The 23,621-nt window shown below is 44.9% G+C and overlaps 1 protein-coding gene and 1 pseudogene across 1 annotated transcript in view; both read right to left on the bottom strand.

Moving 5' to 3' along the window:
• Positions 1-300: 300 nt before the first annotated feature.
• JAML (junction adhesion molecule like) overlaps positions 301-23,621 on the bottom strand; it is a 30,480-nt gene continuing 7,159 nt past the window's right edge. Inside the window, exons 4-12 of the mRNA XM_066372433.1 lie at positions 23,366-23,427; positions 20,941-21,095; positions 18,960-19,185; positions 13,206-13,318; positions 10,243-10,477; positions 7,315-7,453; positions 4,622-4,682; positions 2,607-2,690; positions 301-786 (exon numbers count right to left, since the gene is read on the bottom strand). Of these exons, the coding sequence (XP_066228530.1) occupies positions 694-786; positions 2,607-2,690; positions 4,622-4,682; positions 7,315-7,453; positions 10,243-10,477; positions 13,206-13,318; positions 18,960-19,185; positions 20,941-21,095; positions 23,366-23,408 (1,149 nt within the window). The 5' untranslated portion in view covers positions 23,409-23,427 and the 3' untranslated portion in view covers positions 301-693. The remainder of the gene's footprint in view (positions 787-2,606; positions 2,691-4,621; positions 4,683-7,314; positions 7,454-10,242; positions 10,478-13,205; positions 13,319-18,959; positions 19,186-20,940; positions 21,096-23,365; positions 23,428-23,621) is intronic.
• Positions 14,606-15,366, bottom strand: LOC136389718 (mortality factor 4-like protein 1; annotated as a pseudogene).

Genomic DNA, 23,621 nt, shown 5'->3' with positions numbered 1-23,621 from the left:
ATAGGAACCTCAGAAGAGTTAAATTGTTATCTTCCCATCTAGGAATTCCAGGGTGCCTCTGGTGAGACTCAGCAAAGAGCCACCAGCAATTCTGATACCCAGCCAGAATTAAGAAGCACTGGGTCATATCCTAGAGGTGTGTTCATACCCCACTTCTAACCTCCCCCAAAATTTTCCCAGGACCAAAAACAGTCCTCAATGTGTTAAATCACAGTATAGCATTCCTCCACTCACTCCAGCTGTTTCCGTAGTGCCTCACCAACACTCCACTCGACCCTCAGCCAGGCTATACAAACAGGACAATTTCCACCAACCACATTTATTTAGGGATAATGTGCCAAAGGAATCATTTGGTTGTTTTTTTATTTCTGCAATTCTTCTCAGTAACTCAATCCACAAAGAACGCCATCCACACTGAGTGTCTAATCAGATGGAGTGCTTGATGATGCTTCAGCAGCTCAGACGGGGTCCCCAGGGCCAGTGTCCACGCTCCCTCCATTGGAGCCTCTTCTGCCAGGTTGCCCCATCTTTCTGCCAGGCTCTGAACCCTCCATCTTCAGCCCTCTGACCAACCAATGAGGCAGGAGGACAGCTGGGAGTGGGTGGTGGTCTGCAATAGTGGGCACAGCAACTCAGGATACACAGAGGAGCATCCCTGCCCCTCCTAGAGGTAAAGCAAACTCTCCTTTCTTCTCAAAAGGCTTGCTCTGTTCTTGGCATTTCCCCAGTCAAATTTTTTCCAGGTGGGTTATTTGGTGCTGACCTCAGAGAAGGCCAAACTGGGTTCTACAGGGGAAGGGAAGAAAGAAACACAAAGCACATTTGTAAAAAGTATTTAAATCAATAATTACCACTAACTGAACTCTTTCCATCTATTCACCCAGTTCTGACTTTTATATGTGCTATTTCTTCTGATCCTCACCACCTGGGAGGTAGGTATTATCCCATTTTAAGGATGGGAAAACTGAGGCTCAGAGAGGCTGTCACCTGCTCAAGATCATCAAGCTTCTAACAGAGTCAGGATTTGAACCTGGGTCTGTCCAACTCCAAAGCTTGTCATGTTAGCCACTGTGCTGTACAAACCCAGAAAGGGGACGCAGCATGATGCCCCTTCATTCAAGGAAATTTAATCAATTCAACAACAACAACAAAAATTAAAGGTTCTATGCTACTCCTGCTCCCTATCCAAAAACACCTCTATACCTGAGCTCTCAAACAAGTGGCCTGCAGGCCAGAATTTGTCCACAGGCTTATTTAATTTGGTACATAGTGTTTTAAAATAACTTGATCTTGGGGGGAAAGGGTGAACACACTACAGTGTACAGAGATATGCTGTAGAATTGTGCACTTGAAACCCATATAATTTTGTTAACCAGTGTCAACCCAATAAATTCAATTAAAAATAGATCAATAATATCAATAAAGAAAAAGAAATCAATAATTTGAGCAGTCTTGGTCCTGGCCCCTCATGCACTCGCTTTACCAGATCCATTCGTTTCCAGAGGGCAGAGGGGCTGCTTCCTGGAGGGAAATCACAAGCCCCTGAGCACTGAGCATGGGGAGGCAGTTCACACCCACGTCATTTCTACCCCACAGGCTGTAGAGACAGCGTCACCCAGGTGGTGACATACTCGGTAGCAGCCACAATGCCGCTGTCTCAACAGGTCTCTAAGAGGCAGGATGAAGCCTGGAAATTACCATAGTGTCACATGGCAATAATGGGAGAAGGACTGACGGACGGGGGAATGGTTAGAGTCAACTGCAACCTCAGCATGGAGCTACCTTTCCACTGGGTGGAGCCAGGTCAGGCCTCTGACCTCCCTCTTTCCTGGCGGAACCCTTCTCTGCAGCAATCGGCATTCATCCAGGAGTCATGTGCCCTCAGTGAGGGCTCACCAGGAACAAACATGAGCCATGGCCCACCCCGACCAGCAGAACACTGTGCTGCTCACAGCCTGGTGCCTATACCTAGTCTACAAATAACATCGTGCCCCTTGCCAGCTCACTCCTTTTGTCCTTACCCCTCTCACTACACTCCAGGTGCCTTTTCTAGGTGCTGCACTTCCCGGGAGGTTGAGCGAAGAGAAAGAAGGAGTCAGACTCCGTGTCATCATACGGAATTCGGCCTTCCTAGCAGTTAAATTATGTCAATGCATAATGTCACGGAATAAAAATTTTAAAAATCTAAGAGTTGGGAAGGACCCTTTGATAAAAAGGAAAACAATCCCTTATAACACAACACTTGTCCAAGGGTCTGCGGTGCCCCCTTTAGTAGGTTCCATCTCCTGATCAGGCAGAGGCACTTGGCCTACGCACTAATGAAGGTCCCTCTTTTCACCACTAAAATCAATCACCTCTAACCTTAATGCCCCTTAGCACTCAAGATTGGGTGTGAAGAGAAGTTTGATATGACTCTTCTATCCAGCAGAGTTTCAGCTTCTGACTTTCCTAATACTTAGAAAAATCTCTGACCTCAGCAGTGTCACCTCGGATCCCTTTCCCCCCCAGTGACCTAGACACATTCCACCCCCTCGCAAGTTTGCCACATTCTTCCCGGGTCCTCCCATCCCCAGACAGCTGGCTCAGCCGCCCAGAATCATCCTCACCATGGTCATGTAGGTGGCCTCCGATTTCTCACTCGAGTCTTCTTCGATCACCTCCCGTGTCGTTATTGAGGAATACACATGTTTCTAAAGGGGGGGGGGGGGGGGAATGGTATCAACATCTAAAAATCAGAGGATTACATGACAGAGAAAAGGCAGGCCATCGGCTACTATTCGCAGGTGTCACCCACGAAAACTGGCAGGTTCAAAAAAACAAAATACAAATTAAAAAAGTAAATAAGAAGAAAAAGAAAGCAACAACAACAAAACCCTGGAAGGGTGAAAGGGTTATTGAGAGCTAGAGAATTATCAATAACGATAATTCAGTCCTCAGTATTCCTGAAAATTAAGTCAATTAATTCATTAGCAAAGAGCACTATCTTAAGAACCAAGTTCTTTGCTTCAAAAGCCAAAGAGTCCTTGTTCCTTGGGTGTTTGGGGAGCAGCAGGAGTCCTTCTCCTGCCCAATTACATCTACTCTGGTTACTTCCTTCTAACTAGCACCATAGCAGGACAGCTGGCATCCGTCAGCAGCTAATTCGCTGTTGCTCTCCCAGGGTTTACATGGCAGGGCAGCCCTCACATCTGTGAGGTCAGTGGCACTTTGTGATTCCCCTTTCTGTCATTATTTGGGGAAGCAGTGCCACCCCATAAAAAGTCCCTCGGCTTCTGGAAGCCCTGCGCTACACTGTGAGAGAGCCCTGCGCTGGGGTCACAGACAGGCCAAAGGATGGGATGGTAACTTTCCAAGAAGTTTTTTCAAGTTGAAAAGAAAAAGAAAAAGAAAAGGAAAGGAAAGGAAAAGAAAGGAAAAAATAATAAAGGTTCTAGGAAATGAATCCATTTCTCAGTCCCTAGAGAAACAATCATGTAGAACCCCATTATGGACTAACATGGAGGAAAAAGTGCTTTTTAATCCTCTCTTTGTAAAGGTCTCTGAATATTTAATCCTTTCTTAAAGCACTGAAATGCTTTTTATTTTATGTAGTTATTTTACAAAGAGAGGAAGGGGGGCCCTGGCCGGTTGGCTCAGCGGTAGAGCGTCGGCCTGGCGTGCGGGGGACCCAGGTTCAATTCCCGGCCAGGGCACACAGGAGAAGCGCCCATTTGCTTCTACACCCCCCCCCTTCCTCTCTGTCTCTCTCTTCCCCTCCCGCAGCCAAGGCTCCATTGGAGCAAAGATGGCCCGGGCGCTGGGGATGGCTCCTTGGCCTCTGTCCCAGGCGCTAGAGTGGCTCTGGTCGCGGCAGAGCATCGCCCCTGGTGGGTGTGCCGGGTGGATCCTGGTTGGGCGCATGCGGGAGTCTGTCTGACTGTCTCTCCCTGTTTCCAGCTTCAGAAAAATACAAAAAAAAAAAAAAAAGAGAGGAAGGGGGGTGAGAATGAGAAGTATCAACTCATAGTTGTTTTTTCACTTTAGTTGTTCATTGATTGCTTGTCATATGTACCTTGACTGGGCAAGCCTAGGGTTTTGAACTGGTGACCTCAGCATTCCAGGTGAACACTCTCTCCACTCCACCACCACTGTCAGGCTGAATAGTTCGTCTTAACCATTAGGTCCTTCCAAATGTATCATAATTCTCCCGTATATTTACACAGTGCCTCGAAAACTATGAAGCATTTTCATGTCATCACGTTATTAGAACCACACAGCAGGGCCTCTATGTTTGTCCCTATCCCGGTTTGATGAGAAATCTCAGTCTCAGAGAGGCAGTAGAGCTGGACTTGAATTGGGACTTCCTGACTCCAAGTCCAGTGCTCTTTCCTCAGGCCCGCCCAGGATGTGCTGGCCATGCTGGGTGGGCCCGGCCTGCCCCACCACTCTGCAGGTGCCTGTATTCCAGTGGTGATGAATTCCTGAGCCCCTGCCCTGTGCCAGTCACTCACCTACGTGTGGAGACATAATGACGAGTAAGGCACAGGTTGTGGAGAAATGATAATGACACCACCTTGATCCTGGAGCGGTATTCCCTCACCCTCATTGGGCACAGCAGCAAAGTGGCAGCGGGTTCTCTTACCTCTGGCTGAGCCTTCTTTGTGTTCTCCAGGCTTCTTACCAGGGCTGTGGAAGTTTCTGAACTGCAAGGCACAAGACACATGTGGAGTTAACTGGCCAGCACTGTACACTCACAGGTGCCTACAGAGCTTTGTGAAGGGAGAGTCCAGGGCAGGAGCCATTCTCTCTAGACTCCTACCCAGTTCACCTGGAAATCTGTGAAGTGCATCTCTTTCGTGTAGAGCAGGAAGGTGTTCTGGGGAACAACAGCTTCCACGTCTCCATTATCACTCTAGTAAGTTTCTGTCTACATCAGTGTTAAATGAAGGCACAGAGCCAGGCCCTGGGATTGGACTTTATTATCTCTGAGGATGAGGGAGATGGAGCTGCACCAGGACGGGCAGCTGGAGCACAGCGAGATGTCAGTTCAAAGGGCCACACTGAACGGTCCTTACAAACATCCCACATCAGAAGCCCTGCCCCTTCCCCGTCCTCAGCCACTGCCTTTAGCCCTTGCCACTGAATTTGCACTCTTTTTTCTATTCTGGCCTAAAGTACAGCCTAAAAAATAATTCTAGTTAAAGCTAAAAAAGAAACCATATATATATATTGTTTCAAGTAGAAATGTTTTTATTGCATTTTCTGATTATAAAGTTATATATCCTCATTGTTAAATATATAAAATAATATAGAAATGTAGAGAGTTGGAGGCTGACATTCTAGCAAACCCTTTACCTTCATAGGACCTACCCTTTCCTTTATACCAAATACTACTGTTAATATTGAAGAATTATCCTCCCAAACTTCTCGTGATATACACACAAGTACACTCACACAAAATACATTCACAATATATGCTGCTAAAATGAGCATTATGTAATTTCCTTTTTTTATAAGCATGAGGTCATACTATATATTCTATAATATGGAACTGGGTATCTTTCCACATCATCATATACAGGGTTGGGTGGTTATGTCACTGAATGGAATACCAAGTATTTGAATAACCACCTCTCTGACAGACACTGAGGATGATTTCAATTTTTAATCATAAGAAATACTACAGTGACCACATGTGTGCACACAGTGTATGAGTATTTCTTTATAATAAACTAGTAGACATGGAAGTGCTGTTCTTCATTCTCAGAAAAACTGAGGCCCAGAGGGGGGAAGTAAGAGGGTATGGAACCCAGCTGGTTTAACTCGGTTTGGTGCTGCTACCAGCATGCCCGGAGCAAAGGCTCTCAGAGAAGACAACCAAGTTCAAAACCAAATCAGAGCCTGACCAGGTGGTGGCGCAGTGGATAAAGCGACGAACTGGGATGCAGAGGACCCAGGTTCGAGACTCCGAGGTCGCCAGCTTGAGCGCAGGCTCATCTGCTTTGAGCAAAAAGCCCACCAGCTTGAACCCAAGGTCGCTGGCTCCAGCAAGGGGCTACTCAGTCTGCTGAAGGCCCGCGGTCAAGGCACATATGAGAAAGCAATCAATGAACAACTAAGGTGTTGCAATGCGCAATGAAAAACTAATGATTGATGTTTCTCATCTCTCTCTGTTCCTGTCTGTCTGTCCCTGTCTATCCCTCTCTCTGACTCACTCTCTGTCTCAGTCAAAAAAAAAAAAAAAAAAAAAAAAAAAAAAAAAAAAATCAGAGGACCCTGAGGAGTAGAAGTGCAAATGTAGCAGGCATATGCAATCTCTGTGGAATCCATGTTACATGGGAAAAGGAGGTTCAAAAGCCAGCCTTACTTAGTCTTAATGAGGGCCCTTTCCCATGGACACTATTTCAATGAGTGAGTCAATTTGCTCTAGCAACATATGTCATCAACAGCTGGGCAAATAGCCAATGAAACAAACACAAGTGCCCATGTCAGAGCATCTGGGCATTTTGAGAAGCTTGGAGAACTACTGATGAAAATCAAGCCTTTAAAAATACATTCCAACAATCAATAATTTAGGGCGTGAGGGCATCCATTCAAAAATAGCCTGTCATAATTAGGATGTGGTCCTTTAAATGAAGTCACTTACAGCCCTCACAATCTGAGCTTCTATATGAAGCATATATTATAAATAATTTAAAAATTATTTCTCTCAGGCATTGAATGGCACCATTATAGTTCATGCTTAAGATTTATACTCTTAATTATACTCTACTCAGACCACCTTTTGTAAAAGAGCTGGTAATCTTGTGACCATAGATGGTCAAGGAACCCAGGGGAATCTATCCCATTAACCAAGATGGCTGCAGGAGAGGTTCCTACACCAAGCACAACAAAAGCTAAAAAGATGAATGGACAGGGCCCTAGCATGCCGAAAGCGAGCAAGAAAACTGGATAGGAAAAAATGCACCCTCTGCCGTCCATATAAGAACCACAGGCTTGAGCAGGAAGGGGAGATGTTCTTTGAGACAGGAGTCTACCAATCTCCCAGGCTTCAGCACTGGAAGAAACCTCTTTGCTCTGCACCAGCACCTGTCATGATTTTGACTTTTGTCGACGCAGGTTATAATCTTCACAAAATATCAAAGTGAGTGAGGGGCGGGGTTACTATACAGATGACATCTAATATAACATTGTCCACAGATGATAGTCTATTTTGAAACAGCCCTTCTGTAAAAATGGCACAGTGAGGGTCCCCTACCACTCCCTTCCATTTCAGGGTAGCGGCAGTCCCATACCTCCAGCCTCCCAACCCAAGAGGTGAGAGCAGCCGTGTACCTCTTATTCCTGTGGGTCCTCTTCACAATCAGTATCAGAACAGGAAGCAGCACGATAGTGGCACAAACAATCCCCACGATGATCACCAGCTGATGGCCGCCCAGGATCTCAGGTCTGAGGGCCACTGGGGTCGCCCATGCTTGGGAAAGGAGAGAGGCAAGGAGAGGGCCTCAGTATTCCAGAAAAGGGCTCAGAGCCACACCAGCTAGATACAGAGTAGCAGCAGCCAGGTCAGGAATTTGGGGCAGAAGGCCAGACTCCACTCCATGTTAAAACACTAGGACCCCAGCTGTCTCTATTAGATTGAGAACCAAACCTATTAGATTGACTGACTCCCTTTGCTTACTCCTAAAATATAGATGAAGGTGGGTAGAAGAGGATCGCACCTCACCTATAGTAGGGTTTCCTTTTGCGTTAACAATTGTCTTAAAATGTGGCTTACCAAATGAAATAACAGACATCTTAGAGGCTACTGATCTTTTTACGGGAAAGGATTTTTTTCAAAAAGATCTAGGCTTTAATACTCAGTGTCAAGTAAGGCCTTCAGGGGCACTTCCAGCCATATGGTACCCTTCACTTATCTCAATTCATTCTCTAAATAAAGACATCATAGGCCTCCTGGGCACCAGGCATCACAGACACGGAAGATACAAACAGGAATAATGTGTGGTCCCTGCCTCCAAGGAGAGGGACACCATATGCACAGAAACCCCCAGACTGCTAGATAAAAGTCCACACGGGGTGCAGAGGGGCACAGAGAAAGGGGCATCCAACTCTATATGGAGATGAGGATTTGTCAGCAAAAGTTCTGAAGTTTAAACTGAATCTTAGAGGGAACATCAGGTTTGTTGGGCAGATAACACAGAGAAGGAGGGTGGGGACATCGTGTACAGTGTCTGGAGGCCTGACAGGATGGTGTTTTTAGAAACAGTCCCCTGGGTCTGGCTCAGAAGTTGCATTGGTGAGCGTGGGGAGGAATGAGGCTGGATTGAAAACTGGATCTCCGTCATGAAGGACCTTGGTTATCTCGACCAGGAATTTGGCTTTTTTTCTGTAAGCAATGAAGAGGCCCCCTGAAAGTTTAGAAAGATGGAACTGAGCACTGTGTGAAGAGTGAGCTGTGGCCAAGAATGAGGGGAGCGATCAGTGAGAGGCCTGCAGTCCAAGATAGAGACAAAGACGATCCAAACTGAGGTGGTGGTGAGCGACCAGAAAGGGGGCAGATTCAAAATCAGTGGTAGAAAGGTCAGGACGTGTTGACCTCTTAGTTTGGGGGTCATTGGAAAGGGAAGAACCAAGTGCATTCCACAGGCACCCAGTTAGATAACTGTGTAGATGGTGGTGGCACCAACCGAGGTTGAGGAGATGTGTGCAGGGGAGGCTGGATACCTTGTGTTTGAAGCAATTGTGGAATGTTTGAGTGATATACAGAGATAGATAAATATTTGAGTGATATACAGAGACAGATAAATAGTGTCCAACATAGAATCTACTGAATATATACAGAATGCATTATCCACGGCTCCTGAGGCAGAGAAGGCTGAGGATGTGCGATCAGGGGGCAGTCGGTGATCTAAGCCAGAACAGAGGCCGGCGCAGAAGCCAGAGCGCGGTGCACCGAGGATTTAACAGGAACTGAGATGAGAGACACCACACAACCCTTTAGCAAGCTATTGGGTTACATGGAGAAATATATAATTGATTGTGCTGAAGGCTGCACAACTCTGAGTATACTAAAAAAACAATGAGTGGTGTACCTTAATAAGTAAATTGTATGGTATGTGAGTTGTATCTCAGTAAAGCTGCTTAAAGAAAAAGAAAGAGACAGGTGAGAGCTAAAGAAGCCAAGGATACAAGGTAAGAGGAAGAGTTGGGCAGATTTACATGCTGACTGGCAGAGGCCAATGGAAAGGGGGTGAAGAGGAGCAGAGAATGCACCTGAGCACAGGGGCCCAGGTGAGCCTGGGCAGAAGGCAGCTCAGGATGGCGAGGATGGCGAGGCACTGATGAGGATGGGGCAGATACAGACGTGTCTGTGGCCCAGAGGGCTTGGAAGTTGAATGAGCTCCCACTAAATGGCTTATATTTTGTCTGCAAAGTATACATAAGACTTCTGAGGGTGAAGAAAGCTATCTACCCTGCTTCCCTCTCTATCTGGGACCTTTGCTATTAACAAAGAGGGGCCTCCATAGGTTTAAGTCTCTGGCCAGCGGCATCAAGGTGTGTTTCATCCTCACCCCATCCCCGCCCTCAACCAACCACGGCCAACCCCTGAGGGCCTGAGAGAAAGGCAAAGTCCACAGGCCACATCCTGACTGCTAACTGGGTTATGGTTTAACTTTAACCCCTCACTTATCAAACCACTCTCAGTCAACACAATTGAGTCTTTATTCTCCTACACACTGGCCTCAATGTTTACTGTTTCCCAGAACACAGAACCTTTGATCAGAAAACCCCTCTATTTTTGGTTCTGGCCCCTTCCTGTTGTCTCTGTTCTTTGCTGTCTCTCACCAGCTCAAGATCATCTTCCCCTCCACTACAGATCACAAAACCCCTTTCTTGAAGCTGAGTAAAACTGACTGAACATCAACTCTAATCTTCTAAGTTCCTGTATCGTTAAATTGGTAGATTACACTGGCAACAAGTGAGATCTGGTGGAGGGCTGGTGTTCACTAAATATTAGCTCCCTTTTCATTCACCTACCACCAAGGCCAGAACTAGGGTGAGGCGACCGAGGTGCCCAGGGCAACAGACTCAAGGAGGCGTCAGTCTTAAGGCTGGTCTCAGGGTCATACAAGCACAGGCAGAACCTGAGGGTGATGGCGCAGTCAAGTTGGCACTCTCAAAGCCTCTCGAGCCGCACTCTAGTCCTGGCCATGCTTGCCAGCTAGGAGGTCCCTAACCCCTCCCCAATCAAGTGTTAGATACTTTGGGGTTCCTTCGGAGTCACACGCAGCACAACGGTTTTCCTGAATATCAGGTTCCCCAGGTGGATAAGGCAGGTGTAGCTTCCTGCATCGGATTCCTTCACTCCTTGAAGCACGACGGAGCCATCATTGTGGGCAGTGTCCCCCACCAGGTTTACACGGTTCTGGAAGCGGCCCCAGCTCTGGGGATACCCCACAAGGACTTCGTTGGGGTAATAGCGCAACATAATCTCCTCCTAGAAGGGAAAGACAGAGTGTATGAGATGGCAAGGTGGGGTTGGGGGCAGGGGTGGGGAGGGTTATGAGCCTTGGAATAGGAAGGCAGTACAGGTATTATTGGTAAGTATTAGATAACATGACAGTGTAAACACACACACGTGTGCAGTCATGTGTAGTTGTGAAGGATGCTGCCAAATTACAAACTGTTCTACCTGAAGAGAAGGGTGAGGAGGTGAGCATGAGGACTTCTTACTTTGTACACTCCTCTAGTACAAGGAAGTGAAAGCACACCCTTACTCTTGGTGGCATTTCCAGTTGGATTTCCAATAGGAATTCTGAAAAGACTGAAACTGAACTTCCAAGTTTCCCCCCCAGATGCTCAGGCTAAATATCCTGGAGTCATCCTTAACTCCTCTCTTTCTCAAACAACTCACATCTAGAATCCCTCAGCAAATCCCATCACCTCTACCTTCAAAATATATCCCAAATCTAGCCACTTCTCACCTCCTCCATGGTAGCCACTGGGTCCAAGCACCATCTCTCACCTGGATTCCTGCCTTACTTGTCTCCCTGCTTATTCCCAAGTACAGTCTAATCTCGGAAGATGAGTCATCAGAAATACAAGCTAAATCATGTTACTTCTCTACTCAAAACCCTCCAATGGCACCTCCATTTCTACTAAAAGTACAGACCCTTTTACCCTCTGACTTCATCTTCTACTTGTTCGTCCTTCACCTACATCCCCACCATTTTATTCCAGCCACATAGACCTCCTTGCTTATCCTTGAGTACTGGCCTCAGGGCCCTTGCATCCCCTGCTTTGATACCTGGGACACTCTTCTCCCCAGATATACACAAGGTTTGTTCCCTCATTTCCTTCAGACCTCTGCTCAAATGTCACCTTTTCAGTGAGGCCTCCCTCGCCACCTATATAAAATAGCAGCAAGATTCTGCTTTCTTGTCCTCCATAGCTCTTACTATTACCTAATGCATTCTGCATTTCTTCATTCTTTTACTATGTATCTCCCTCCATCTTGATTGTAAGTCCCCCATTAGGGCAGATGCTTTAAAAATACTTATTAAATGAATAAGTGTTACAATTTTTTAATTAAGGTATGTAAATATAGTTTTTTTTTTTAATTTTAAGAAAAGGAAATGAGAATAGGTATACAGACACAAAGATAAATAAAAAGACCTCGCCCCTAACCTCTTGTCTCTTGTGATTCAAATTCACAACTCAAAATGTCAATCCTCATTCTATATTCTGCTGTGATTCACTTCGTAGATGATACTTAAATGCATAACAAACTCCCAGAGGGGAACCTGAGACTACATGTAATTCCCCATAATCCACCATGATGCTACCCTTTCTGACCTACTAAGACAGCATGTAGGAATCAAGTTTAAATGACCTTTTGTTTTGAGAGAGAAGGGAGAGAAACACCAGTTTGTTGTTGTCCAATTATTTATGCACTCTTGAATATACTCTGACCAGAGACTGAACCAGCAACCTTGTATATTGGGTGGCACTCTAACCAACTGAGCTACCTAGCCAAAGCTAAGCTTAGGTGACTTTTTTATAGGGATGACCTGAAATACGTCTCTTTTTAAAATTTTTTTGATTGATTTGAGAGAGAGAGAGGAAGGGAGAGAGACAGAGTGTGAAACATCAATTTACTGTTCTACTTATTTATGCATTCACTGGTTGTCTCTTATATGTGCCCTGACCTAGAATCAAACCTACAACCTTGGCATATTGGGACGATGCTCTAACCAATTGAGCTATCTGGCCAGGGCTTCTGGAATATGTCTTAATTTATAATATATTTTTTGAAGACTTTATTTATTCAATTTTCAGAGAGGAAAGAGAGAGGAGCAGAAAGCATCAACTCCCATATGTGCCTTGACCAGGCAAACCCAGGGTTTCGAACGGTGACCTCAGTGTTCCAGGTCGATGCTCTATCCCACTGTGCCACCACAGGCCAGGCCTATTTATAAAAGCTGAAACTTTTATAAACTTTCCACCTTAACTTTTCTTAACAGTAAGGTATTCGGGATGTCCCTAACAACACAGCCTGATCCAGGAATGCATCACCATGCCATAAGTGATATCAGTGGTCTACTGAACTAACTTGCTATTCATTACTTCACAGTTCTCATGAAATACTCCTCACCCTGGCCCTCAGGATCTACTAATCCCAACATTATGTGATGGAAGTTCCCTCCATCCCAAAAATGGGGTAAGGAAGCACAGAAGAAAATTCACAAAAATAACCCAATAAGAATAAAAATGTAATCATTCTTATGTCTAACCCATAGCTTTTCTGGCTAGGCCACAAAACCATCCCCCTCATTATCCCATGAACTCTACAAAGAGAAAGAGGGAGAAGAGGGAGGAAACGAAAATGGAGCTGCCAACTTGTGTATGAACGCTTCACATGAACTATCTTGTACATGTGCCTTCACTATCCTAAAAGCTACGCATTTTCTTCTCCTTCTCCTTCTCCTACTTTACCTTCTCCATTATCTTCATCATCTTCATTAGAGCTATTTTTCCCACCAGGAAGCTAAAATTGCTCAGCCAAGTGGTCAAGCTAGGAGAAGGCTCACTTCAGACAAGATCCAAAGCCCAAGCCCTTGCAATGCCACGACACGGCACCTGATGCCTCGATTCACTCCCTCCCCCCTGTCCTGACACCACTGGCAAGGGGCTTCTACCATACAGTGACGGTTCCTCCTCTTTACCTTGTTGTGCTCCCTTGATGAGAACATCCAGACTACGCTGGTCATGAGCTTCTCTTCTGTACTCTGGAAAACACAGCCCATCTGAGTTGAATCACCCACATGGACCATGAGCTCTAGGGATAAAATAATACATCAGGTCAAACCCCAGATATTATCTATGGAAACAAAGAACTTCTAGAAGAGATCATGTTTTGTCAAAGATCCTCAACAGTAAAATCAACGTTACCAACAAATACTACACACATTCTCTCCACAGATGATCCAGATGATCTTGTATGGAAAAAGTAGTCAGAAGCCTCTCACTCTAACCAACATGAAAATCCAAGGCTAAGAGAATACCCTCTAACCAGCCATATGTAACAAGTCTAAGGGGTCCTGTTGTCTCCGTACTAAACACTTTCTGGTCTTCTTTAATTCCCTTCTCCCTCCCTTTTGCAGGATTTTCTCCATGAGCCCCAATTCCACGTCAAATTAATACTAAAGAAAGGACAGGAAATCTTGAAGCCCACCACTTTCTGTTCACCTACTTAGATACCACATCTGCTTAACATAAACAGGAAGTGGAAAGTTATATAACACACACACACACACACACACACACACACACACACACACGTATATATATATATCTCTCTCTCCTAGCTGAAAAAACAGAATCACGGGCGAATTTCCTCAATTTCCTTTATTCTTTTTACAAGTTGTCTTAGGACTTGCTTAGGACAGTTCTGGCTACAGAATAGGTCATAAGACTCCTTGCAAATTAAGCCAAGACAAGAGACAGTTTTCTCTAAATTTTATTTCTGTTTCAATCCCTGCCTGCACTCCTCCACCTGATTCTCCTTCCCACGCTTCTGGCTTTCCAAGTACTGGGCTATTCCTTCTGCTCATAAATTTATAAGCAACTGGCCCCATCATGTTTTACTGCACAAGTCATTTTAAGAGGTCCTTGAAAAATAAAACAACTAGAAAAATGTTTCCAATTTTTTTTCAATGATGCTCTACATAAATCAACCACAAAGTCAATTAAGGAATGAAAGGTATGGCCTGACCTGCGGTGGTGCAGTGGGTTAAAGCATTGACCTAGAATGCTGAGGTCACTGGTTCAAAACCCCAGCCTTGCCTGGTCAAAGCACATATTGGAAGCAAGTAGGAATTGATGCTTCCCACTCCTCTCCTTTCTCTCTCTCTCCTTTCTCTAAAATGAATAAATAAAATTTATTTTGATCTGCAACCCAAATCAAACAGAAAACAAACATCATACAGAAAACAAACATCCATTCTGTTATACATTAACATTTTCAAAGCACATCATTTGTACAAGAGAAGGACTAAGAACAGGAATGTGTTGCAGAGATTGGACATTAAGTGTAAGTAAGCGCCTCACACCTTTCTGGTGGTGCTCAGGAGCTATCATAATGGCCAGCACCAAACAAAGCTGCAGAGTTCTTTGCCAGGTGTTTTAGGAAATCATGAAGATAATTCAGTAATAAAGCAAGGCTCTCCTCATCCAGAGGTACTATGCATAGGGCTACATCACTCCAACTGGTATAAATAATTCCAGCAGAGGTGGCGCTCCATACACCTGGGACGTGGGTGCATCCAGGTGGTCTGCGAGGGTTTCAGCATTCTGTGGTCTCTCCAACTTGTAGAGCAGCTGAGTGCCCAACATGACATCGAAGTATTTATTCCTCTATGCCTGCCACTACTTCATTAACAGCATGCTCATTATCTGTGTTTCCTCAAGATTCTCTGGCATTTGCATAACCCTCCAGAATGGAATCCACATTTTTCCTGACAGGAAGACAAAGAGCTGTTTCTGTGGGGTAATTAAGTCCGAGTCATCAACAAGCCCTGCTTTCAGTTCTTCAGGATTGATTGAACTCCTTCTGAGTGTTTCCCCAGTCTCAAAGGTTCTACTTTAGCTCTTTTCCTCACAAGGAGGTCTAACTAGGACTGCCACCGTCTCCCTTTCCAGGTGTTTTGTTTGTTCTCTTCTGTCTTCATGTCAACATTGTCCTGTTGCAGACCAGCCGTCCTCTGGCCTGGCGCAGCCCTCACATCTGTCCCTCTGCATGCTGCTCCTGGTCGGCTTTTCAGACATTCCTGCTGTTTCTACAGATCCTTGTCCACGTACTTGAGTACTCTGCTTCCTGGAACCCATTCGTCCCAATTTTTATTCCAAACACTGCAATGTGTAAAGTATTTCACTTGTTTGTCCTTTATGGTGACCTTTACACACGTTGCTTGGTGAGGAGGCCCAGGAAAGCACAGCACTCGTTCACGGTCCTGGAATATAGGCTTCAGGTCCTGCTTCAGGGCCATTTCACTGCCTCCTCCTCCTTCTCCCACCACCCCAACTACTGCCCCACTCACCACCCCCACCCAGCTCCGTGTGGGAAGCACCAACTCTACATCCTGGGCATGAGTTGCTGGTTAAATAAATAAAATCTTTTTAAAAATTAAAGAAAAAAAGAAAAGAAATGTAAGGTACAGCCCTGGCCAGGTGGCTCAGTGGATAAAGCATCAACCTGGCACACCAGAGATCACAGATTAGACCCTAGTCAGGGCACATATGAAAAGCAATCAATGAATGCACAAGTAAGTGGAACTAAGTAGAGCAATGAGTTGATGCTTCTCTATCTCTCGCTCTCCCCCTCCTTTTCTATCAATCAATGAAAAAATAAAAAAGAAATGAAAGATAGGATGGTATTTAGGAAGACACAAGCCTAGGTCTTAACTGGATAAAGTTCCTTCAAAAGAGCACTAAAGCAAAGTTCATGAAGGAACAAACACAGTCATAAGCTGACCTTTTCATCCAAATTGTTTCCCTGGGAGAATATTAATTTCCTGCCCATCATAAAAAAGGCATAGTGAAAAGCAAAAGAAAATACTATAAACCTAAAACTCTGTAGAGAAAATTATTATGAAAGTAATAAATAAAAATTCACTCCAAAGAATACCAGTAGAGAAGGAGACACCCTCTAATTCCAGCACTACATTAAAAACTAAACTTTATTTTTTTGTGTGTGACAGAGACAGAGAGAGAGACAGAGAGAGGGACAGATAGAGACAGACAGACAGGAAGGGAGAGAGATGAGAAGTATCAATTCTTCACTAAGGCACCTTAGTTCCTTGATTGCTTTCTCATATGTGCCTTGATTGGGGGGCTACAGCAGATTGAGTGACCCCTTGCTCAAGCCAGCGACCTTGGGCTCAAGCCAGCGACCTCTGGCCTCAAGCCAGTGACCCTGCGCTCAAGCTGGTGAGCTTGCACTCAAGCCGGATGAGCCTGAGCTCAAGCTGGTGACCTCGGGGTTTTGAATCTGGGTCCTCTGTGTCCCAGTCCAATGCTCTATCCACTGCATCACTCCCTGGTCAGGCAAAACTTAATGCTATTTTTTAAATGCTATAATAATAACTAAACTTCTAAGACTTTTCAATGTACTAGGCATGTGCTAGACACCCTGTACATAATATACCCGCTAGTTATTACAGTATTTTTAGATAGTCACTATTACCCTAAATGGGGAAGCTGGTCTCCCCAGAATTGGTAAACAGCTCACACAAGATGGAGTCAGTGTGGACAAGTCCATTGATAAGAACCAGCCATGCATTACTAAGTGAAACAGGCTAGGATGGTATACATGTGTGCCCGCCTTATACAATTGATAATGTCACCCCCTACTTTCTGTAATCATGGGTTGGTGTCACTTTTGTGTGATTTACTATAAAACTCCTGCATGTTGCATCAGGCTGTCGCTGATAATCCTGTATCTGGCTGCCGCTGCCACCCAATAAAGTATGTACCATCTGCCTATGGTTCCGCCCATCTTCTTTCAGCTCCTGGCCCCTTGCACCCCTCTGTCCCTTGCCTCTGAACTCAGACCCAACACCCTCTCATTTTACAAAGGAAGAAAGTAAAAGAGACCAAAGCTACACGCCAGTAAAACGTGGGGTCAGCAGAAACCCAAACCTGAGTGAACACAAAGCCCAAGCTTGCTTGCTCACTATACTCTACCACCTCACATAAATGGAAGGATGGCTGCTCCAGAGCAAAAGTACAGAAGATGAGTATTAATATATTTGTAAGACTATTTTAAAATATCTATAATATTTAAATAAGAACTATGAAAAAAGAAAGTAATAGAATCAGAGAGTTTATAAGCTGAATGGGTACTTTGTAAAGAAAATTATAGATGACTGCAAGAGGAGTTCTCACCTGGGAGGAGAAAGAGCCTCCATCAGGCAGGATAGAGGACTTTGCCCTGGTCACCAGGTGAATTGTTAGGGGTTGTATCTATTCCCACTCTGGCTAGAGAGAAAAATATAGACGAGCCTTCCTCTTGCTACTAGGGAAATATCTAACTACCCCAAAAATCATTCTAGCCTGTTTCTATGGATTCAACTCTTGAAATCAGCTCCTTGTGGTTCTCTCCATTTGTTTCTTTTTGAAGCAGGAAAAGGCACCCATTTGGTAAGCTGTGCTTGTAGGGACAAGTGTTTGGGCATTAGCATTAGAAGACAAAGCAGAAAGACACAGCCCAAAGATAATCCCTGGGAATACAAGCAGCTGATTCGCTTCCTCTTCCTAGAGGACCACTGCTTTGGAATCAAAAGAAAAATGTCAATTGAAAAAAAGGTAGCAAAAGTTAGGAGAGAGGCCAGAAGCTACCTTCTACAGCTCTGTTTTTATTTTAGAAGTCAAATTCAAGTGAATGACACTAATTCCAGAATTGCATTCATTCAGCACATTTATTGATTGCTTACTCTGCACTAGGCACCGTGCCCAGGACTGGTCAGGAGACAAAGAACATGGACTCAGGCAAGCAGGGAAGACCCAGCTGAACAGGTGTGATGAGTATCACCAAAGAGGACAGGGTGCTCCAGGGGAGCTCATTAGAAGAATGGGCCTAACCTAGCTGGCAGGGAGCGGGGGTCCAGATTCTAGTTCCCTAACTAGACCACAAGCTTTCCTGAGGCCTCTGACTATTCCTTCTATCTCACACTTTTAAAGAACGTATCGAATTCCGAGGTTTTCAAACTTTTACAAAGTAGCAGAATTCCTTCTTCAAACAAAATCTTACCTGGCAGCCCAATAATAAACGAAACTATTTATATAAGGGCTGTGGCTGCAGTGAAGGTGGAAGTCGGAGGCCCTACCTGCCCAGGTCTCCTATCACCACCTCCCTGTTCTCACCCTCTGTGTAGCCCACCAGGTTCCTTAGACCTTGAGGGTTCTGAAGAGCAGTTTTTAAATGCCATCAGTCCACTGAAGCCACTCTCTCCATTCACAGATGGGGAAATGAGAACCAAAGAAGTTTGCAAAACTGGCTCATTTCTTTTATATCTCCCACAGCACTTACCAGAAGTCCCTAGAAAATATAGATGTGGCATCGGTGTGGATAACTGATGGGGAGTATCAGGTATGAACTCTGTGGTTAGAGGTGACAAGGTGCCAAGTACTAGCTATGACATTTGATAAATAGGGATCCTTAGGCAGACTCACTTAACCTCTCTAAGCCTCAGCCACTTCATCTGTAAAATGAAAAGAACAGTACTTCCTTCACAGCATTTTCAAGAGGATGAAATGTATCTAAAGTAATAAAATAATGATCATTAGTTTAATTTAAAAAGCGCTATTTACTGAGGACTCAAAAAGACACAACCCAAAGGCTGGCATATACTCACTAAATCAGTCCCTTCCCTCCTTGTTCATCAAATCGCTAGCCCCTCTCTGTCCTCGCATTCATGTACCTTTGGGCTCCTCTGGTTGTACACGCAGCACCAGTGATTTTTTGAACACCTGGCTCTCCATTTCAAGGCGGACTTCGCAGGTATATTTTCCCTGGTCAGCCTCTTCCACATTTTCGAGCAGGAGAGAACCATCATTGCGTAAGATGTCCCCTACCAAGCGCACGCGATTCCGGAAGCGCCCCACAGGTACGCTGAGGTTGGCGTAATAGTACAGCACGTAATCATCCTGGATGGCAACACAACATCGGGGAAAACCTAAAGTCAGTGCCCAGACCCAGGGGTCTAGACTCAAAAGACCCAGTTCTGTGGAGGCAGCACAGTCATGATCATCATCGTCGTGATCAAAAAGTACTTGTTCCCCAGTTTTTAAACCACCAATCCAATACTGTGCAAGGTAATAATCTAACTTGCACAGCACTCTGGGGTTCACTCATACAAAGACAAATGGAGAAACACGGTCCACACATTTTCATCTCTAACAGTTTAAGCTAAAGTGTAACACCCACTCTGAAGATCACTCTAAAGACTCAAACTCACAATTTCTGAAAACCACCTCCCATCCTCACCTTCTCTCTCACCACAGCCCCCGGATTAGATGGCATTCGAAGGCACAATGCAACCCATGGCTGTCTGCACTTCTCTGGGCAGCTCGGCATGAGGCATGAGAAGGAGTCGTCAACAGCAAGTGGTTTATAGACTGGGATGGGGAGCCCTGGAGGATTCTCACTTACATGGTGGGGATATCCCTCTTATAATAATAAATCGCAATAAGGCCCTGGCTGGTTGGTTCAGTGGTGGAGCATCGGCCCAGCATGTGGATGTCCCCGGTTCAATTCCCAGTCAGGGCACACAAGAGAAATGCCCACCTGCTTCTCCACCCCTCCCCCTCTTACTTCTCTCTCTCTCTCTCTCTCTCTCTCTCTCTCTCTCTTTTCTCCCCTCCTGCAGCCATGGCCAGATTGGAGGTAGTTGGCCCCTGGAGCTGAGGATGGCTCCATTGCCTCTGCCTCAGGCGCTAAAAAATGGCTCCTCATTGCAACGGAGCAAGGGCCCCAGATGGGTAGAGCATCACCCCCTAGTGGGCTTGCCAGTGGATCCGGTTGGGGTGCATGCAGGATTCTGTCTCTGCCTCCCCTGCTCTCACTAAATAAAATAAAGTAAGACAAAAACAAATAAATTACAATAAAAATTTGAGTGACAGGAGCATTATAGGAATAACCTGTTCTGAGCTATAAAAATAACATTTCATTTGCAAACATTGGGAGCTTGTTATTAATAGCACACTACTTAGGATGTATTTCACAATGATCCTGACATGTAAGTATCTGCAAAATCTCCGATGAGGCTAACGCTCTTGTTTCCTACTCCAAAGAGCTCCGATGAGATGCCCCCACTCAGCTGGGCTGCATCTGCTAATCCCAGCCTGCCCAGGTCTCCGATCGCCCTCTCCCTGTTCTCACCCAGCACGCACATCAATGGGGCAGTGGAATGCTCAGAAAAACTATGACTGTGACATCATTCTTAGGCTTAGGCCATAACCCTTCTGTCTCGACCAATGCTCTCATACCATCTCACTCCTTCCCCACTCCACCTATGCTCCTCTATTTTAGTATATGTGCTGCCGAAGTGAGCACCACCTATGCTCCTCTAAAAAGCATAGAAACTGAAAAAAGAAACTATAAGAACTTTATGTGTATGTTCCCCATTAGCTCCTCCATCACCCGAATAGTTAAGCATTACCGTTATGATAATTGTCTTCACCTTCACAGATGGGGAAGCAGAAACTCAGGAGGGTAAGTAACTTGCCCAGCCGATCACACGGCCAAGCATCCAGGCTGAGAAGAGTTCTAACAAGCTCCAGAGCCTAAACTCTTGCAACAACACCTCATCACACCTGAAGACCTGACTCTCCCTCTTCCCACACTGTCCAAACACCATCAGCCGGGGGTTTCTACTATGCTGTAATGTTTCCCCCTTTTACCTTGGTGTGCTCCCCTGATGAGAATATCCAGTCTACCTTGGTCACACGTTTCTCTGCTGTGCTCCGCAAAACACAGCCCATCAGGACTGAATCGCCCACGTGGACTGTTAGCTCAAAGGAGGAAACAATCAAGTCATTCAGGCTCAAGAAATAACCTACAGAAGTCAAAGGCAAGAGGAAACATCACTTAGACAAATACCATCGACAACAAAAATCAGTGTTAATCACCAAGCACCATACACCTTCCCTCCCCAGATGACCCAACATGGACAAAGGCCTTCCCAAGGGTATTAAACCACCATCTAGTGACCCACATGGCTAAAATCGGGATTCTGCAATCTTCATACTACATAAATGCTAACAGGCCTCATTCTCCTGGCTAGACCCCGACCCCTTTTCCAGGCTTCCTCCTCCCACCCCCACATCTCCTTTCTAAAAAAAGAAGAGAAACCCTGAAGGCCTTCCTTTCAGATCATGTATTTAACGCCATAAACAGGAACTGGGCTGTCTCTTGCTCTTAGTTTACCACCAGTCCCCTATCTGAAAAACCAGTTCACATGTGTTTTTGCTTCCTTTCACTTTTCTCTTTCTTTAGTTCGAAAGCTTATCTCTGAACCTGCTGAATGATTCTGGCTGTAGTGCAGGTCCTTGTAATTAGGACAGTGTAGAGCACAGCTCTTCCCTTGACTTTCCTTTCTGTTTGCCTTCCCCTCGTGCCCCCTCCAGCTTTGCCGACAGCCCTGGCTTTTCAGCTTTTAGGTGTTTGCAGACACGGTGCCACTCCACTATCTGCTCAAGTAATTTCTCTTTTCACTAAAAGATTAAACTATTATATGGATATTTCTATTTTCACAAGATATGCTCTATTCAAAGAGACAACAACATCAAGAAAGACACATTTAGAGGCTGATGGCTGACAGAGGGGCGGGGGACTGGGTGGAAAAGATGAATGAATTAAGAAGTACAGATTGGTAGTTACAAAGGAGTCACAGGGATGTAAGGTACAGCACAGGGAATATAGCCAATAATATTGTAATAACTGTGTATGGTGCCCAGTGAGTACTGGAAATATTGGTGGGGGGGGATACTTTTCAAAATATATGATTGTGTAACCACTCTACGCTGTAAAATAAAATCGAAAAATAAAGTTTAAATTTTAAAAAAAAGGAAAGAAACATGTTTAGATACTGGGCAGTTTATATGAAAGAAGAGCCAAGGGAACACATACAGTAACAGTGCCAGTTTTTTCATCCAAGCCGCTGCCCCGAGGGGAGAGCGCTGACTTCCTGCCAACAGCAGGCATGCACAGCAGGGAGGGCGTAAAAGAAAATATGAACTCCAAAACCCTCTGGAGGGAGTGCTTTTGAAAGGAGTCAAAATTGGCTCCAAAAACAATTTGGAATTTTCCTGTCAGGAAGAATGGAGCAAATTTACATGTGGTTAAAGGTTTAAGAAGCTAATTTAATTTAACATTAAGCATGCTATTTGCAGAATTAAATGAAGGTTTGTCAGAAAGCAAGATCAGCAACCTAAGCGAAGAGAAACTTACACCTGATGGGTAACCTATGTAGAGAATGGCTGAAGGAAAGAGGACTTTCTGAAAGAGGAAAACCTGTCCACAAAGGAGTACAAAACCCCAATGCCACCAAGCTACCACCTACAGGGACAGACTGTTATCTCTGGATAGAAGGGCAAAAACCTGCAGGCTGCTTTATGGATCTTTGGGAAAATGTCTAAATAACCTCTGAAATCATTAAAAAATTCATGAAAAAAAAATCTCATTTCTGTGTGCGTGTGCCTGCGTGTTTGTGCACACTCTGTTCCCTGAAACTACAGCAAAGGCAATTCTTTTTGGGCTTCAGGGGAAATCTGGAGGACAAGGAGGCCTTAGGCAGACTTGCTAGAGTAAGCTGGGCAGAGCGGGTTCCAGGCAAAAGCAACCACCCAAAATTAGGAGAGCTCAGTGCACTGGAAGAACCACAAGAAGGAACTAGCATGACTAAAGGATGAAAACAATTAAAGGGATTCCAAGACTTTCTTTAGTAATTTCATTTCCTGATCTAACACAAGCTGTGGTTTTAAAGATGACCACTCAAAGTGCCAGAATGTAGGAGGGAGGTTTTCTTTATATAAGAGTAGGGTCTCAGACCACCCAGTAAGGACCCAAAGGCATTCTGTTTCTACCAGAAACAGAGGGAGATGCAACTTTCCAAGAAAGAGTTTGCTACACGGCTTCTAAAACAGCTGTTTGAGCAAAACAACTGTTTCAGCAAAACTATGAAGTTTCAGGTTAGGGTTTTCTTTTCCAACAAACCAAGGGGAAATGAAAATACACAAAACTGGCTTTAAAAATTCATGAGACTTACAAGAAGTCACAGATCCCCCCCCACCCCCATTGCCACTTGGTCCCTTGGCTTCCACTTACCCAATAATACTGGCATCAGGATGAGTTTCAGAAGGCAAAACATGCTGCTCTCAATTTTCAATCTTAAGATAAAAGTAAAAAAAATCAGAAAATGGTTTCAAGAGGAGTTCATTAATTTAACAAACCAACAGTGAGTTTCTCTGTGGGCCAGCCTTTGCCTGAGGCTCTGGGATGCAGCGCTGACCGAGTCAAGGCCCCTGCCCACATGCAGTTTGTATTTGGGGGAGACAGAGAGAAAAAGAAGCAACTGAATGAA

The sequence above is a fragment of the Saccopteryx leptura genome, chromosome 1 (genome assembly GCF_036850995.1).
Source record: "Saccopteryx leptura isolate mSacLep1 chromosome 1, mSacLep1_pri_phased_curated, whole genome shotgun sequence".
Lineage (NCBI taxonomy): Eukaryota > Metazoa > Chordata > Mammalia > Chiroptera > Emballonuridae > Saccopteryx > Saccopteryx leptura.
Note: the sequence above shows the minus strand (reverse complement) of the source record. Positions and strands in the feature narration are given on the sequence as shown.